Source organism: Carcharhinus amblyrhynchos, chromosome 9, assembly GCF_965287045.1.
Source record: "Carcharhinus amblyrhynchos chromosome 9, sCarAmb.v2.hapA, whole genome shotgun sequence".
NCBI lineage: Eukaryota > Metazoa > Chordata > Chondrichthyes > Carcharhiniformes > Carcharhinidae > Carcharhinus > Carcharhinus amblyrhynchos.
In genome coordinates this window covers 73,233,313-73,252,182 of record NC_137332.1, presented here as the reverse complement: position 1 = coordinate 73,252,182, position 18,870 = coordinate 73,233,313, and the positions used below count along the sequence as shown (strand labels likewise).

The 18,870-nt window shown below is 40.9% G+C and overlaps 1 protein-coding gene across 2 annotated transcripts in view; it reads right to left on the bottom strand.

The window, feature by feature from the left end:
- LOC145347939 (ral guanine nucleotide dissociation stimulator-like 1) overlaps positions 1 to 18,870 on the bottom strand; it is a 90,424-nt gene that overhangs the window by 19,580 nt on the left and 51,974 nt on the right. For both annotated transcript variants that reach the window (XM_080195926.1, XM_080195927.1), the window contains exons 14-21: positions 16,007 to 16,140; positions 13,301 to 13,516; positions 11,083 to 11,186; positions 10,047 to 10,131; positions 5,884 to 5,973; positions 4,431 to 4,517; positions 1,700 to 1,732; positions 1,006 to 1,127 (exon numbers count right to left, since the gene is read on the bottom strand). In XM_080195926.1, the coding sequence (XP_080052052.1) occupies positions 1,006 to 1,127; positions 1,700 to 1,732; positions 4,431 to 4,517; positions 5,884 to 5,973; positions 10,047 to 10,131; positions 11,083 to 11,186; positions 13,301 to 13,516; positions 16,007 to 16,140 (871 nt within the window). The remainder of the gene's footprint in view (positions 1 to 1,005; positions 1,128 to 1,699; positions 1,733 to 4,430; positions 4,518 to 5,883; positions 5,974 to 10,046; positions 10,132 to 11,082; positions 11,187 to 13,300; positions 13,517 to 16,006; positions 16,141 to 18,870) is intronic.

The window sequence follows — 18,870 nt, the reverse complement described above, 5'->3', positions numbered from 1 at the left end:
TCACTTTCCAAAATGCTGGCCAATTGTGTGCGATAAAAGTCAGTGGTGCACAAACATGTTTGAGCAGAAACTTCAGAAAGTAGCACAGTTTACATCTGGACCAGCAGATGTGTTCAAAGTAGAAACTCAAAACATGGTTTCTGAATCAGGGTCTCATTTTTTCCTATAACTATTGGCTTATTCGTTTGGTGCATGTTACTATATACTGATATAAAGACATGAATATGATAGCAGTGTTTGTGCATCTACCCAAAATGATTTGGTTGAGTGAGTGGAAAAACTGGCAAATGGAATTGAACCTGAAGTGCAAGTTGATGCAAGGGAATAGGAAATAAACGGGAGGGGTAGATGAAATGCAATACCTCGGAGTCCATCCCACGGGTCGCTGAAGGTGGCAATACAGATGGTTATGATACAGAAGGCATATGGAATATTTCTGTTATTGGACAAGATATAGATTGCAAAAGCAGGGATGTAATGCTGGAACCTATATAAAACACCAGTTAGGCCACAACTCGAATTATGTACCGTCCTGGCTGCCATGTTACAGGAACAACATAATTCCTCTGGAGTAGAGGAAATTTACAAGAATGTTGTCAGAGCTTGAAAATTGAGGCTATGAGGAAAGCCCAGCTCCCCCTAACGGAGAGGTCAATTACCAGGGGGCACAGATTTAAGGTGATTGATAGATGGACTTCTCCACCCAGAGCATGGTGAGTGTCTGAATTCTTTTTGGTAGAGGCAGATACTTTCAGGTTATAAGCCTGGTACCTTTTTAAATTAGTTAGGCTACGGACCAGTTGCTAAAATGTGGGATTAGAACAGGCGGCTATTTTTTTAAAAAATCTTTGAGCAGGCACAAACAAGATGGGCTGAATGAACTTGTGTGCTGTATGGTTCCCATCACAAAAATATTTATAACAGGGAACTGTCAAGCTCACTAATGGTGGAAGATTATACAATCATTGATGGTTTGATCAGCACATGCTTGCAATACCCTCTTACCTTTCTTTGTCAGTCAAGTATTGTTGACCGTGAAAGCATTTTAAAAACTTCTGGACTGGATTGATGCTGTAATTGTTGCAAGCAGACTGCAACAGTTTAATTTGTGATATTACCTCAAATTCCTAAAAAGAACATGGAAAGAAACATTGGAAGTTGAGATTTAAAACTACTATAATTGCTGCTGCTTTACCGGAGTCATTGATTTTAGAATAGTGCCAAAACTATTTTAAAACATTTTGTTTGCTAGATTTGATGCATAGTGAAACTGTGCGTGCCTTTTATATGCTCTGTTTGAGACCAGTACTTTCTACTCACCTGACGAAGGGGCAAACCCCAAAAACTTGTGGGTTTACTGTCAAATAAACTGGTTGGACTTTAACCTGGTGTTGTGAGACTTCTTACTCAAATTAACAGCACAGACATAGGCTATTTGGCCCAACTGGTTGTGCGCTGGCATTTATGCCTCTCCTGTCTTCATCAGACTGCAAACATTCTCTTATTCCTTTTCCATGCATTTAGCTTTCTCGGAAAGACAACCATGTCAAGTTCCTCCTTCATCCAATTTTTAGTGACTTTTATGTTTCAGACCTGGAGTTTTGGATTTCTGCTTCCAAACCCAATAACAGAGGCATGCTCCCCATCCCCCCCAAATACAACTGTCGAAGTTTTGCTTGGTGCAATAATTTATACTAACCTTCCGTCTCTTCTCAAAGTTGATCAAACCATTCTATATGAGACAAACAAGAACAGCAAAAATTAATTTGACTTGTCGAACAGTCAGATCACACTACAAGATTGTGAACTTGAAAGGATACTTAGGAGTGAAATCCAAGTCCTGTAAACCTGGCTCCAAATTAAAATGTAGCTGTGTACAACACAAATAAATGCATTGCACTGACAGGTCATTATTTTGCAAAATTATACAGAATTCTCTACTGCAGTCAAATTTGTAAACACCAAGTTTATTATACAAGTAGGCAAGCTAGGGGAGATAGTGGCAAGCGCTGCTGTCTCATAGCAACAGGGACCTGGGTTTAATTCCCGGCTTGGGTCACTGTGGGGAGTCTGCATGTTCTCCCCCTCTCTGCATGGGTCTCCTCCAGGTGCTCTGGTTTTCTCCCAGAGTCTGAAAGACATGCTGGTTAGCTGCTTGGGTCAAGTTAAATTCTCCCTCAGTGGAACCGAACAGGTGCCAGAGTGTGGCGATTGGGGGATTTTCACAGTAACTTTATTGCCGTATTATCGTAAGCCTATTTGTGACATTAATAAACTTAAAGTTTAGAATGCAATGGAAAACAATGTCCAATTAACAGAATCTTACCTGCGCAAATAAAAAGTGTGCAATTTATATAACATTTTTAGGCTACAAAATAAATCGGGCTACACACAACTGGCTGCTTTGTGAATAAGCTGCATGCAAATCACCAAGTGATTGATCCATAGTACAAAGCATCAAATCAAAGCCGTGCATGTACTGTCTTTAATGTGCTTCATTCATTCGTCTCATTAATTCTTTCATTGTCTTTTTGATTCCCATCTCCAAGCAACTTGCACTACAACTGTAATCATAGCAAAGAAAAAATCTCAACATGTTGTAAAGGAGGCTGGCTAGAGTGAATGTTCGACCCTTAGAGGATGAGAGGGGGGACTTAGTGGTGGGAGATGAGGAAATGGCTGAGGCCTTAAATAAGTTTTTTGCCTCGGTCTTCACGGAGGAGGACGCGAATAGTTTGCCGGATATTAAAGATAGAAGGATGGTAGGAGTTAAGGCCTGAATGCGATTACTGTCACTAGAGAGATAGTGCTTGATAGACTAACGGGACTGATGGTGGACAAGTCCCCAGGACTGGATGGAATGCATCCCAAAGTTCTGAAGGAAATGGCAGAGGTGATAGTGGGTGCCTTAGTGATTATTTACCAAAATTTGCTGGATTCCGGGGAAGTGCTGGAAGATTGGAAAACGGCGAATGTTACGCCGCTATTTAAAAAAGGTAGCAGACAAAAGGCAGGGAATTATAGGCCGGTTAGTTTAACGTCTGTAATTGGAAAAATGCTTGAATCCGTCATCAAAGAAGAAATAGCAAGGCACCTGGAAAGGAGTGGTTTGATAGAGCAGACGCAGCACGGATTCGTTAAGGGAAAGTCATGTTTGACGAGTTTATTGGATTTCTATGAGGATGTGACTAGTGAGGTAGACAGAGGGTAACCAGTGGATGTGGTGTTTCAAAAGGCGTTTGATAAGGTGCCTCACAAAAAGTTGCTTCAGAAGGTTAGGGTGCATGGAGTTGGGGGTAAGGTGTTAGCGTGGATAGAGGATTGGTTGTCTAATAGGAGGCAGAGAGTTGGTATCAATGGGTGCTATTCTGATTGGCGGTTGGTGACTAGTGCAGTGCCGCAGGGATCGGTGCTGGGGCCTCAGCTATTTACCATTTATATAGATGATCTGGAGGAGGGGGCTGAGTGTAGGGTGACGAAATTTGCTGATGACATGAAGATGAGTGGAAAAGCAAATTGCGCGGAGGGTGTGGAAAGGCTGCAGAGGGATCTGGATAGGCTGAGCGAGTGGGCAAGGACCTGGCAGATGGAGTACAATGTTAGCAAGTGTGAGGTTATCCACTTTGGCAGAAATAATAGTAGGAGGGATTACTATTTAAAGGGTGAAAAGCTGCAGCATGCTATGGTGCAGAGGGACCTGGGGGTCCTTGTGCATGAGTCACAAAAACCCAGTCTGCAGGTGCAGCAGGTGATCAAAGAGGCAGATGGAATGCTGGCCTTTATAGCGAGGGGGATAGAATATAAAAGCAGGGAGGTCTTGCTGCAACTGTACAGGGCACTGGTGAGGCCGCAGCTGGAGTACAGTGTGCAGTTTTGGTCGCCGCATTTGCGCAAGGATACTTTGGCCTTGGAGAGAGTGCAGAGGAGGTTCACTAGGCTGATACCGGAGATGAAGGGGTTGGACTATGAAGAGAGACTAAATACACTGGGTCTGTACTCGTTGGAGTTTAGAAGGATGAAGGGGGATCTTACAGAGACGTATAAGATAATGAAGGGGATGGATAGGGTAGAGGTAGAGAGATTCTTCCCGCTTAGAAAGGATAGCAGGACTAGAGGGCACAGCCTCAAGATAAGTGGGGGGGAGCAGTTTAGATCAGAGTTGAGGAGGAACTTCTTCACTCAAAGGGTGGTGAATCTCTGGAATTCTCTGCCCGTTGAAGTGGTGGAGGCTACCTCGCTAAATATATTTAAGACACGGGAAGATAGGTTTTTGACAGACAAGGGAATTAAGGGTTATGGGAAGAGAGCGGGAAAGTGGAACTGATCCACTTCAGATCAGCCATGATCTTATTGAATGGCGGGGCAGGCTCGAGGGGCTAGATGGCCTACTCCTGCTCCTATTTCTTATGTTCTTATGTAAAGAGACTTACATCAATATAATCTGGAAGAGCAGTGTCCAACATAATTAGATCAGTTAAGAAAGTCCCCAGGTAGGGCACAGTTCCCTGCATCACACCCTATAAAAGAGGAGCAAAATTGTTTAATCCATTTTAAATGCATGTCACATTTCCTAAACATACTATCCATACTTAAAACCGCTCCCTTTTGTATGTAACTAAATCAGTTTGCAACCTGAACACTTGAGTCTATTTAATTACAGATCATACCATGGGATGGAAAGCTAGAGCTGGATCTCCCATGTTGAGTTGATCAATATCAATCACTTGAAGGTTGGGAATTCTCTCACATATCAGGGGTTATAAATAGATTACCCATTCTTGCTAATGGTGAATATTTAAGTGATAAGTAATTATGTACAAAACAATAATAAAAATGTAAACAGCGTTGGTCAAATACAACATTTGCCAATATTAACCCCAAATTACCACTTAATTGTAAGTGCAGGCAAAACATTATATTATCCTCCATCACTTTAGTTTCTTTTTCTCCTTTGTTACCAGAAATTCATGGCTGGAACTTCTCTTCATATGGTGATCTCGAGGATAACCTTTGGTATCTTATTCTATCAAAAGGCACTGCAGTCCTTAAATAATGATCAGATATGCAGCTTTCCAGAAGGAGCTAATGGTCAGCTATCAGCAGTGCCAACTAGTTGTGTTATTTTATAGCAGAAAGAACACAAGTAACAACTAGAGTAGACCCTACAGCTCCCACCATTCAATAAGTTAATAAGTGACTGTCTTCAACTCCACTTTTTGGCTTGATTCTTATCTCCCTTGATTTCCTGAGTTCAAATCTATTGATCTTCAACCAAGTGTCCACAGCTCTTCCGTGTATAGATTTCCTGCCAAATCCTCAACCTTGCATTTCACTGAGATTCCATCTCATTCTTCCAATCCAGTGCATTGACCTGCAAAATCTTTCACAGGATTATACATCCATCCCCAGAACTAATCCATTCAGCCTAACAGACTTGAGCTGACACTAATTACCTATTTCTGTACGGAATTTAGTTCTTTCTTCCTTATCCTAAAATAGGTGACCAAATGGGAGCCCCAATTTCTACCCTTGTGAACATCAGTATACTCAGCAGTGATTGAGTCAGAATACTGCCTTTACCCTTTAGACCATGACGAAGATTCTGCCCATACTAGCTTTGGATCATCTTAAATGTGGAACAATTTAGATCTCAAATGATACATTGGTTGTCAATACATGATTATATTTATAAACATCAGCACCGTCCCAATAATTATAGCTTTTAAAATGCAACCAGTCAAACAGCAACAGTGGCGTCCTCATTGGAAATAGAAAGGAGAAATGGTTAATAGCCTCATTTAGAGCAAAGAATTACGTAAAGATGAATCACTACTTGAATTCAATCTGAGAACTGTTAAGTCTTGGAATGACTAGATGACACACCATTTGTTTCTGCATCTGTAGCCATTTCTGACCCCGCTTTTGGTTATCTTTCACACGGCTGTCAAGGTTTGCAAACTTTAAAGTTTCTTCCTGAAGATTTAGGAAAAAAATCAATTATGAACTCTGGCCAATGTGACACCAAGTGAGATCTTAACCCCAAAGCCTCGTGTTTTTATAAATTACATAGCAAATCTGAAGGCTTGTGCTAACATGTTGGGCAAATTCCAATTTCAACCTGCGATATTTTGAAGTGAAACTGCAATTTATCCCATATTGAGAACCAAATGAACACAAAAGCTGATCATTAATGCCAGTCTCAGATTAGAACACAAATGAGAACACTTTCTGGGTGATGCACTCGAGACTGGATCGCCTGTCGACGGCAGAATTAATTGCTCTAATTTTGCGGCGTGATGTAATTGAGGGCATTTGAATCGCAAATTCTGTTTGTGATTTTGTTAGAAAGGTCTGTTTCTGATTGCCCTCGAGGTGGTGGCAAGCCATTCTCTTGACAGCTGCTAGGCCATTTCAGAGGGCAGTTGAGTTAACTATATTGCTGTGGATCTGGAGTCACATGTAGGGCAGACAAGATAAGGATAACCAATTTTCTACCCTCAAGGACATTTGTGAATAAGATGGGTTTTTACAACAATCTGATAAATTCAAATCAATAGGCATGAAACTAAATCCCTAGTTTCTGTGGTCGGATTTGAACTCATTTCTTATATTTGCAGGTGCCACAGGCAGAGAGTTGGAGAGAAAGGAAAACCACACCTTCTTTTACAGCTCTAGTTGTCATAAAGCAGGCAAGTTTAAAAGGTCCAGCCACATTGGGAAAGACATGGAGAAGGTAAGTTTGTAAGACAAGTGGGTAGAATTGGGGAGCAGCAGGATGGGGGTTGGGTTGTCGATGGTGGGGCTCAGAGTGAATATTGTACTTTATAGTTATCCAGAAGTTAGAAGTGGTTTTAATTCTGACTTCTTCTGGGAAACGATTATAAGACAGTTGGAACCAAAGTTTGCTATTTATATTGTACTTTTGGATGGCTCCCATTGCAGGGTAATTGCAGTTTGAAATTTTTACCTAGGGTTTCTGGGTGGGGCTGGGGGGTGGGGGAATTCCCCAGCAGACAGTTATGAATCTGTGGCATTCCCTGCCCAGTGAAGCAGTTGGGGCTACCTTGTTGAATGTTTGTCTTTAAGGCAAGCATAGATAGATAGATTTTTGAACAGTAAAGGAATTAAGGATTATGGGGAGGTGGAGCTGAGCCCATAAAAACATGAACCATGATTTTATTGAATGGCAGCTCAGGTTCAAGAGGCCAAATGACCTACTGCTGCTCCTTTTCAAATGTGCTTATGGATCAGGGTGCCTGACAGATTAGTCCTAACAAAAATATTACACAGTCCTCTTCGAATTCAGAAGACAAATGCTTTGACTACCTCCAAAATTGATTAGGAATTAAGCAACAACCCATGCTTGATTATTTTCTGCTCTGTACACAATGAAGCATGTGGGATAATTTGGCACCTCGAAATTTATAATGTAACTAATCACTTTATCAGTTGGAGAAATTAAGCATATTAATCTATGAGCACAAACCATGAGCGCAAACATTAGGAGAGTTTGCTGAAATTTTGATTCAAAATAAAGCTTTTCAGAACATTCCTCAAGTTAGAGAGAAGCAGGGAGAAACAAGTCAAGGATGAGGTACAAAGTTGGACTTAAGGCTAGTCAGAAGTGGGGTGTTGGAAGTATCCAATCAAATGTAAAGATTAAAAATTGCAAGGACACTGGGACTAAGTTGATGTGGGACACAAGATGCTGCAAAGAAACAAGTGGTCTTGGTGATGGAGTTCATGTAGGATATAGGTCTAGATAAAACAGAAAGCCAAAGTTTTTCCACTGTCCAGTTCAGTCTGAGCAAAGGAGGGAGCTTACGGCAGGAGTGAGAAACAATGGCTTCCTGATACCCAAGTGATGATAAATATGCCAGGATGTACTATTGTATGTACAGATGACATTGGAGTGCCTTAATATTTTTTAAAACAGCACGAGACAAACTGAACACTTCCTGCAACCCACAAGTTACGAATTTTGGGATTGTACCTTCTTCTTGACTAATATGTTGACCATTCAGCCCAATTATTCAACTGAAAATATGCAGGAAAATATACAGGGAGAAGCAAAATCAGGTTTAGGCCTCCTGCATGTCATTTACTAGGCCAATCAGCTTAATCAAGTAAAAAACAACTTTGGAAGCACTTCAAGATAAAATCTGTATCTAATTTGGGGGGTACAGTCCCCCAGAGATGGACAAATGCTTTATGAGATCACCATTTTCTTCAAAACACAAGTATCAGTGTTGATTGTTACAATATTAGCATAGATTTACTGCCTCCCATCCTATTGGACACTAATTCAAATCAAAGAAGACATGTTTGAAAGGGAGTGCCTGAGAGTGGGGAAATAAAAATGCTCCTCACGGAGCCAAGCACTAAAAACAGGCACGGTGGTGAAAAGGGTAGAAGGAGAAGAATGTAGCTGCAATTCCTAGAAGTGCAACAACATGTGCTTGAGCTGAATCATGTTCTTTTAGAAAAGGCAAAATCCATTCAGATGAACTGAATTATTGTCACACTGCCAAAATCTAGCAAGCCAATAAATAGTCACATCAACTTTGTACAACCACAGCATGGCATTGCAAAATCATGTCAAACACATATTAAAACAGGCAATCCTGTCAAACCCCTCAATTTGACCGAATGCATTTTGGTCCTTCTCAGATACCGAGAGTTAGGTGTTGCAAGCCCTATCCAAAACATGGTGAGTGTGCATTCCTAGTTGGGCTTGTTTTTTTCTGGTGGAGGACTCTGCTATACTTGGCTGTCCACTAGAACTTTCAAAAATATCCTGGCAAAATCATTAACAATCATCCAATATTCTTGATAAGCACATCAGAGAAAAGGAGTTGTTATTCAACTGGTCTTAGCTCTCAATGGGAGGCAGGCAAGGAAGAGATAACAAGAGTTTAGGTCAAATATGTCCCTCAAAAAAACTGGACTAACAAATCCAGAGCCACTGGCTGTCAAGAGGCTTAGGAGAAAGAAAGAAAAGGAAGCTCTTGACAGATACCAAAGGCTCAGTGCTATGAAGAATCTAGGAGGAGTAAAAAAAAAGTGTACAGGTGACCTTAAAAAGAAATTAGGAAAGTAAAGAGAGGGCATCAAGATATTGGTAAGTAAATCAAAGAAACCCAAAGACTTTTTCAGAATACATTAAGAACTAGTGCAGATAAAAGAGCAGGACTCACTCGAAACCACAAGGGTGTGGAATAGTGGGGGTGGATATTCCTATGGTTCTAATAATAGTGGCAGGGTTTGGGAACTCACTGGTATTGACAAGCGATCCTCTAACTACTTGCATGTACACCTATCAAAATTACAGATCAAGAGCTGGAAAGTGGGATTAGACTGATGGCTACAAATCAGCCAGTATGGACACAATGGGACGAGTGGCCCCTTCATCACTGTAAATTTCTATGTGTTAATATTTCAGTAATTCAGTATTCCTGGAGTACGTGGCTCTCTTAAAACAAAATAAAAGCACAATGTTTCCAGATGCTGTGATTGGTGTCTGTTTTGATACAAACTATATGAAATTAGGTCACTATAATTTGAAATATAACAAATAAAGCAATCGGATTACAAATTTGCCCCAGTTCTCATGCAACAACTAATCCTTATTATAGAGGACAAACAAGAAAAACAGGTAAAAATTTAACAAATAAATACTTAAGGGAACCAATCGAATCTGTAACTCTTCCACTTTGGGTTTTAATTACATGCCCTCAGTGCACAAAGCAAAAATCCATTGGCACAAGTCTCACTTTATCCTTCAAGTTCAAATTTCTAAGATATACTTAGGTTGTATTCTTGGCAGCATACCCACATTAAATGTTTATTAAAAAAGTTAGCATCCGACAGGCTTTAAATGCTTAAGCCAAGCCAGACCACCTAGTACACTTATTGCTTCATTGGTTGACAACATTCACATGCAGTCAGCCACTAGTTTAACTCATTATAGATACTATTTATTACTTACTTTAAAACATTGAACAGCTCACTAAAATAGATCCATTGAGCCACATGCAACATCTTACCTTCATTAGCAGGTCTCTACTTGTCACAGAATTATTTTCATTGAAGGATATATCTGAAAGCTCATGAAACATTGATGTACTGTGCCTAGTCAAGAGAATGAGACAAATTACTCATGAGGGAATAGAAGGAGATTAACTAATGGCTGCCAAGGACTCCAACATCTACAAACAGGTAACAAATACAATGGAGGATGATGAGCATTTTGGGAGTTTTACAGAATTTAATGTTAATGAATCGGATTAGCTATCCTTTGGCAAATATTATTGGCAGCAAGAGAAACTGCCAAGAAACTCAAAAATGCAAACAGGATTAAATTGTCTGCAGCACAGAGATAAAAATTACATGTGTATGCTCTCAAGGGTTTATTGCACTTCCTCAGGAGATAAAAGACTGACTTTTCTGTACTTCCAGCATTCTAAATGAAATCAATAAAGAGAAAAATGCTGGAAAATCTCAGCAGGTCTGGCAGCATCTGTAAGGGGAGAAAAGAGCTGACGTTTTGAGTCCAGATGACCCTTTGAATGTTCAGCTCTTTTCAGATTCCAGCATCCACAGGAATTTGCTTTTATCCACCGTCTTATATGGCTGGCACAGCATCATTCTAGGCGAATTGTGGCAGGTTTTATCTAAGAGCAGATCAGTTTGGGAGCACAATAATTTAAAGTTCAAGCTGAACAGCTTTATTAAGAATCGGAATTCCTACAGTGCAGAAGGAGGCCATTCAGCCCATCCAACCTGCACCAATAACAATCTAATCTAGGTCCTAACTCCATGGATTTATCCTGCTAGTCGCACCGGACACCAAGGAGAAAAACCACGCAGCCACAGAATGTGCAAACGCCACAGTCACTCAAGGCCTAAATTGAACCCAGGTCCCTGGCACTAGCCAAAGGAAGATCAATTCTGACAATTAGCTAATTATTAGGAGTGCACAGCAAGTACCTCTGGTAGTCTTACTGACACACGTAGAACTTGCTATCCAGTACTGTATGTTTATCAGAAATATTTCACAGCTACTGTGGAAAAGGAACTTACTTTGATATGAATGCCCAAGTCTTCTTCAACTTGAATATTTGAGTTGACTGCATTGCAGACACAATCGCATACAGAGATGAAAAATTCTTCAAGATCCTACATTCCTGTTGGAAAACAAAGGAGTTCTGTGTAAGTAACAGCAGCTCCCATTTGCTGACAAGAACAGAAGTTCGGCTGTGAAAATAACAGCAGCAAAAACAAATTACAGAAAAACATTGTCACATTTCACGCTCGTTACTCCCTTATTTTTCCTCTACCACACTCTCTTCAGCTGTGGTCAGATGGTGTGTTTCAGAGGAAGAGGGGGAAGGGGGGAAGAGGAGAGGGGAAGGGGGAGTGGGGAAGCGGGGAGGGGAGAGGGGAAGAGGGTATGAGAGGGGGAGGGGAAGAGGGGAGGGAAGAGAAGAAGAGAGGGGAAGCCTCTGCCCATTTTGTTAGGCTGATGAATTGGTGACAAATATTGTAATTTCTAACAAAGAGTAAAAAGGGTAGTACAGGCAGCACAAGATAATCTTTTAAAAAAAACATATAAATCAGAAAATTGAGTACATTTTTATTGACTACATTTTGACTAAAATAAAACTGTTGATATCCAAGTTAGCTGATCTCAACTAGGATAGCAGCAGCAGTGCCCACCATACACTTGACTCTACAAAAGGAAGCGGGAGAAATTAAATCAGTCATAATTCCTGCTCCCGAGGGCAGGAAACAGGATCTGGGACTGTTGCCAGGTTCCAAAACCACCTGGTTGAGAGGCTGGGTGAGGGTTTGTGAAAATGTGTGATTTTTATGGAAGTACCCACTTGAAAAAGGCATGGAGACAGGGATCCCAGGCAGGCTTTCAAACCTAGAGGGGCATCAGCCTTCCAGCTCGAGGGGAACAGCCAGCTGTTGCCAAGGATAAGTAATAGAAGGTGTTTCAAAATGGAAAAAAAAACAAAAAATCCGATTTCATTATAGATAAAGCAGCAAAGGCCACCAACAGGATGGGACTGCCTCTACAGGGTGGCCTTTGGTTGTGCTAGTACCCAGTTAGGCAGGGAGGACCTGTCTGCCTACCTGGAGTATACATGCGAGACTGCCACTGGGTGTCTGCCAGGCTGCAGCCAATTGAACTGTACCTGTCATGTTGTGAAACTGGAGACCGAGTGGAAAATCTCATTTAACCTCCTGTCAATGATCTTAAAGAGCGCAACCAAGGTGGGCACCCTTGCTGAGCCTCAAACCCACCTTCCCCAAAATGAGCAGGAAAACAGAATACCAAACTGGCACTGATAATTTTAGACCCAGTCTGCCTCTATTGCTGACCTAAAAGAGGACCTGCTCCCAATCTCTTTTAATCCCCCCATCCCCTGCCTCTGCGTGTGATGAACAGCCAATTTGGAAGATGCTGGAGGGAAGTCACTCAGGCATGGGGTCATTCACCAGCAAGAATTGATGGAAAGGAAGAATAAAATATAAACATTAATTACAGCCAGAAGGGGAAGGGATGCAAAGTACAAACTGTAATACTCAACTTCATTGCGGAAATGCAATTAATAACCTGAAATCAGTTTGCATTGTTTCTTCACGTGACTTGTTAATATTCAAATACAAGCATTAGCAGAGGCATGACCTGTTAGGTACATAACACCAACCTCTTCCTCTTTAGACATCCTGCAGCTTTATTAACTATTTGATTTCGTTGAGGAAAAATAAAGCCTAGGTTGAAAACTGGGCAGAGGTCTTGACCCAGAGCTCAACCAACAGTGGCTTTAGATCTTTAAAAACGCAGGGCAGTCACATGGCCGCCATACATTTCATATAATTAAATGATGCCAGATTGTGATATGACTACAGGATCTCTAATGCACAGGAGCTGGCAAACAGCTTCTGTAATAGGTACTGCAAATTAAGAAGGGGCTGCTTACTCAGCTTACTCTGTTATTTGCAGCCAAAGGATACAATGTTCAGCACATACTGGGTTTTGTTTACAAAAGCAAATTATACTGATTTCACCTTCCAAACTCACTGTGGGAATTATGATTGCCATAATTCAACATTCTACAGAAGCAATCAACTTTTCTTTGTCAAAAACCTACCTCACTGCTCCTCCCTCACCCACTATCCATGAGGTTTTCTGTACTTGTTAACACCCAACCCAAATTGCTTGCATGCGGCCTTCCACATCCCTGTGGGATTTTGCCTTTTGCATAGAGATCGATAGACAATGTCATACCTGAGCAATGTGAATCCACTTGTCAATTATTTTAGCCCTCTGCTGTGGTTTCGACTGGAGGTCCTTTAATATGGTACCAATGACACACTTAGTGACGAGATTGAATTGAGTGATGGTAGCCTGGACTGTAGGTGCTAGATGTTTTATTTCCTTTTTGTCCCGTTGGGACCAGATGTATCCCAGGCAATGATGGGGGACCACCTTTTTGAACAGGTACTGATCAAAAATAAAAATGAATACTAAAGATGTTTTTACTACCATAGACCTTTTGAACACTAAAGTGCAAACAAAACTTGCCCAGGTAATGGTCAACCAGCTTCACTGCTTTGTACATTTAAAACTAAAATACAAAGGTTAGACAGTGACAGTGTATAATTCTCACAGATATAGGCATTAGTGGAGTGAAACATGCAGGATCTGTTCAGCTGCCTGCTAACATTGGATGGTGTATATATGAGTGGCTAATCCAATACCACATAATTTGCACCACCACCTGAGACAAATTTCTACCCCATAAGTGAGTGACGGATTATTTTTGACCAGATTATCTACTTTACAAGAGCCTCTCACACACCAATTAAAATATTTGGTAACACTTAATGAGATCTTCAAATTAAAAGGTGAGAGTGAACCACAACAGCTACAACTATATTACTCAATCATATGGAGATGGGATTCAAGACATAGCCAGAAACAAGGGGCAATATTAGGAAGGTTTACTAAAACCTTAGTCAAAGATGTATGTTTTAAGAAAGGCCATAGCAGGAAGAGGCAGAAGAGATTTGGGGAGGAAATGCAAGCATGGAATATAGGCAGAAAATACTAGAGTTGGAGAAGTAGTGAATTTGTGCTGATAGGATACAGTGTCAAGAGTTTTGGAGGAGCTCGTGAAGAGTTTTGGATATGGAAATGAAAGGCATGAACAATGGCTTCAGTGGAAGATTGGTTGTACTATGACCAAAAGCAGGCAGTATTAGAATTGAACTGAATTCTTTGTGCAATGGGGTTAAAAGTGACACTTCTGCATGCTGTAGACAGTTTGTTTTTAATCAGAGATAGTGACTGGGAAAGCATGCAGTTTCTAGTGCCAGCTGAAGATGGACTATGCCTCCATTCTCCTCCATGATCAATGCTGGGAAATTTATGGCTTGTTCATGCACAACTGAATGAACTGCCAGTCTAACAATGCAAGTGACAAGGCGAAAGGTCAAGAAAAATGGCAGAGAGGTAGAGTTAGGCATCAAAGTGCCTGTCGAAGCTAACTCCCATGTCTGCAGATCATATTGCCAGAGGCAGCATGTAGTTGAAGTAGGTGAGTGGGTTCAGGGTGCTAAAGCAGCATGTACTTTATTACCTGGATCCAGTGATGTTTGGAGAGGAGAATAGCTGATCTGGACTAAAGGAAGCCAATTTATAGAATGTGTTACTGTTAAACAGCTGCCCTCTCCCAATATTCTAAAAAAGTAAGATGTCCTGCATAGACTAGGCATTTCAATTAAACAGATTTCTAAAACATTTTATTTTGAGACAACCATAGGTTGCAATTTTAACGTAACTTGTCAAGATGGGATTGGGCAAAAGACTCATTTTACAGCCTATTTGCACCCTCCATTAGCATATGTTAAATTGGTCTCATCATAAATGAGAACATTGAATACAGCAGTTGGGACGTGTACATGACATTGGTAAGGCCATACTTGGAATACTATGTACCATTCTGGTCACCCTATTATTATAGAAAGGATATTATTAAACTAGGAAAAAAGTGTAGAAAAGATTGACTGGGGTGGTACTGGGACATTATGGTTTGAATTACAAGGAGAGGCTGGGACTTTGTTTACCTGGAGCAGAGGAGGCTAAGGGAGATCTTAGCGGTCTATAAAACAGGGGGGCACAGATCAGGTAGATAGTCAACATCTTTTCCCAAAGTTGGGAAGTCTAAAACTAGAGGGCATAGGTTCAAGGTGAGAAGGGAGAGATACAAATGGGTCTAAAGGGGCAATTTCCCTCCCCCTCCCACTCCCCCAAAGTGTGGTGGGCATCTGGAACGAGTTGCCAGAGGTAGTTACATGGGTAAGACTGGTCGAGTGGGATATGGGCCAAACATGGGCAATTGGGACTAGCTTAATGGTTAAAAGCTGAGTGGCATGGACAAATTGGGCTGAAGGGCCTGTTTCCATGCTGTAACTCTCTAGGTTACTCAAGCGGACTGGTTGCACTTTGACTGCTATACACCATGAAAAATTTGCCAAGCTTTTTCCATGCAAGCCTGACTTGTATCAGTGTTTATCTGAAAACTAAAAAGGAAACTACACTGGTCTGCTCATATTTGTTACCATTTTTATGTCAGCTGTGAACATTGCAGCTTTAATCCTGCAATACCATTACACAATGCAGAGAAGTTTAACAGGAGATGTTAATAATAAAGGGGTTTTCAGTCACCCCCAAGGCTACTTGTTTCACATGACTTTCACCTTCAGAGAAACAAAGTTGAAGTTTTCATTGAAAGATATTCCAATCTTGTTACTGAGGTCACATGTCAAACATGCTCTGGTGTCTTAGACACTGCATTGTGTGTGAACTCAGTTATAGTGACTGCTAATTATGTGAAGAGAAATTGGATCACTGACTGCCATCCAAAACATCACACGCAGCATAGTGGGCAACTGGTCCCTACAGAATGGCCCCAAGTCCACGTTTACTCACAGCATCCATGTATGTCAGCTGCTCTGCAACAATGTCTGACGGGAAGGAGAGGATGTCCTGTTTCTCATCAACTCCCCCTATCTCTACATCCCCTTCCTCTCCCAGTCGGAAAGTGATGGTTCCATAGTTACTATCTGTACAATTGAAAGGAGACATTTATTTTGTGCCCAAAGTTCATGGCACTTAACTAAAATTTCTAAAAACAATACACTTCTCAAATATGCACAATTAGAAATCTAGCACTGGTTTAAAATGTTCTTACAGCTGTATTTTTTCAATCTAGATTCAGTGAAATTAATCTTCAACAATGTTACAGTCAAAGTCTCTTAATGGAGAGCACTTGAGTAGCAAGAAAATATTTATTGATGTGTTCTCATTCAGCAGTCCTGATAGATGGGAAGCTAATCTGTGTCTGAGTAAATCTTCCACCACACTTAGTATGTTCTTATTTCAAAACTTTGTCATAGAGCAAGTCACAGAATGTAATAAAGATACCATTGATAGCAACAGCTAGAAGAAATTGCCAATAGGTCGTAATAAATGCTGCCAGGCAAAAATCAGATCATAGTGCATCTTCCTCTTCAGGTTGCATGATGTATATCTTGCACTTGTGTATTCTGTAATCATAACGCCTCAAATTGGTAGTGCAAGGAGGGGGCAGGAAAAGATTGGGGTTAGAGAAGGAGAGGGAAACATTTCAGAGTCCTTTCCAGAAACACTGAAAGTTCTGGAAAAGCCTTTCTGATACTTTGACAGATACAGGCTTTACAAAAGGTCAAGACTGAAATGGAAAATAAGTATCTGGCACCACAACAAAAAAAAAGACCCTCTTCCAGTCAATGTCAGCACAACACTCAACTCTGATTCATTTTTAAACAAGCTTAGCTTAATTATAAATTCAGAATTCAGAAACAATTTCAAAAAAATGAGAAAGGAAACCCAAATGAATTTCAAAACCACTGGGCATAACTCTGCATGAACCTATGGTCAGCGGATGTTCTGAATTAGTTTACTTAAGAATGCCAGTAATGTGAAAAGCTTTACACAATACACATAAATAAACTAATTCACAACACCACACCATTCGGAAATGATTCTTCCAACCTGGCAGAATACTCAATTGGAGTATATGTGGGTAAAACGGTGTTCCTGTAACAACATGTATTGCATGTTGGTGATTACAATTTGTCAATAGTGTTTTTTTTAAGATCTGGTAATCTTTAAAATATCATTGTACCAAGTTCATTAATTCCATTACAATCCAGTGTATAACTAAACCTTTTTATCTTTCAGAGAGACTGAAAACCTTTATCTTTTGAGTTACCATTGAGTTGTAGAGTAGTTTAACTGGCAGTTATCAAAGTATGTTCATGTAGATGTTTCAAAGTGAAACACAGGTCAACCATTTGGCCAAAGGTGACGGTGCTGGTTCCAACTCTCAAATGGATCCATTAGCTGCAATCTCATTTCTCAGCACTTCTCCGCCCAGCAAATTGTAATAATCCATGCACCAATGGTTTTCTAACTCCTTCAGTGTTTAAACGTTGCACAAAAAGCTGACTGGAGTATTTCCAACATAACAAATAAAACTGATTCTTTTGAATGGAGGTTCGAAGTGAAAGTGGCTCTGGTGCAATGTTAAAAAGACAAATGCTAGAATGCTCAGCAAGACTGGCAGTGTGTGGAGAGACTGCTTCAGATCAATGACTTATCGTCGGAATTAAGATTTTTCAGGGAGGAACAAAAGGAAAGGGTGGCGAGGAGAAATAAACAAAAGATTTTGATGCAATAGCGAGAGTGATAATGTGTAGAATAAAGAAACAAAAGCTGTGTCCAAGTGAGGGATGAATGATATAGCAGTCATCCAATTGCAACATAATCAAAAACAATTCAGCAAAAAAAAGGAGTCACAGGCTATTATCCAAGTTGTGTGTTGAGTGCTATATTGTGTGGAGATGTGTGGAGATCAGGTGTTGTTCCTTAACCTGTATCAGTCTTCATTGGAACATCACAGCATGCTATGGACAGAAAGGTGGGAGCAAGGTGGTGAATTGAAATGACAATTGACAGGATACTCACGGTCATGTTTCTGCAAAGTCATCACCCAGTTTGGCCCTCTCTACTGAGCAGCAAACAGTGTTGGTAGAACACTGATTAATAGGATCACCCTGCCCATGCCTTCCACTGGATCATTTTTTTTTGCCAGCTTGATACCACCACCAAGTACATCTTCCCCTGCCCTCCTCTCTCAGAGTAAAAGTAATATCATTGTTTCACCTGGTAAGAATGGCTGGGGTCTTGGATGTGGAGAAAGGAAAAGGTCAAAGTACAGGTGTAGCATCTCCTGTGAATACACAAAAGTGCTGGACATGTGTTAGTGGTGACTGGAATACTGAAAGGGGAGGGCAGGGGAAGATGTACTTTGTGGTAGTATTAAGCTGGAGCTGGCAAAAAAAATGAGAACGATCCGGAGGAAGGCAAGGGCAAGGTGACCCTATTAATTACTGCTCTGGAAGGAGGGAAAGGGGTGAGAACAAAAAAAATGTGTGAAGTTGACTGGGCACAGTGAAGTGGTCGATCAACCACTCTGGATGGCAATCCTGATTTATGTCAGAAGCACTGATGTGGAAGGTTGCATCAGCAGAACAGATGTAACGGAGTCAAAGAAACTGGGAGAATGGAATGAGTCCTTACAGGAAATTGGAAAATTTTCAGACTGGAGGCCAATTACCAGCAGTGTACCACAGGGATCAGTGTTGGCTCCTCTGCTATTTGTGATCTTTATTAATGACTTTGAGGAGTGGGCTGAGGGTGGGTCAGTAAATTTGCTGATGACACCAAGATTGGTGGAGTAGTGGATGAGG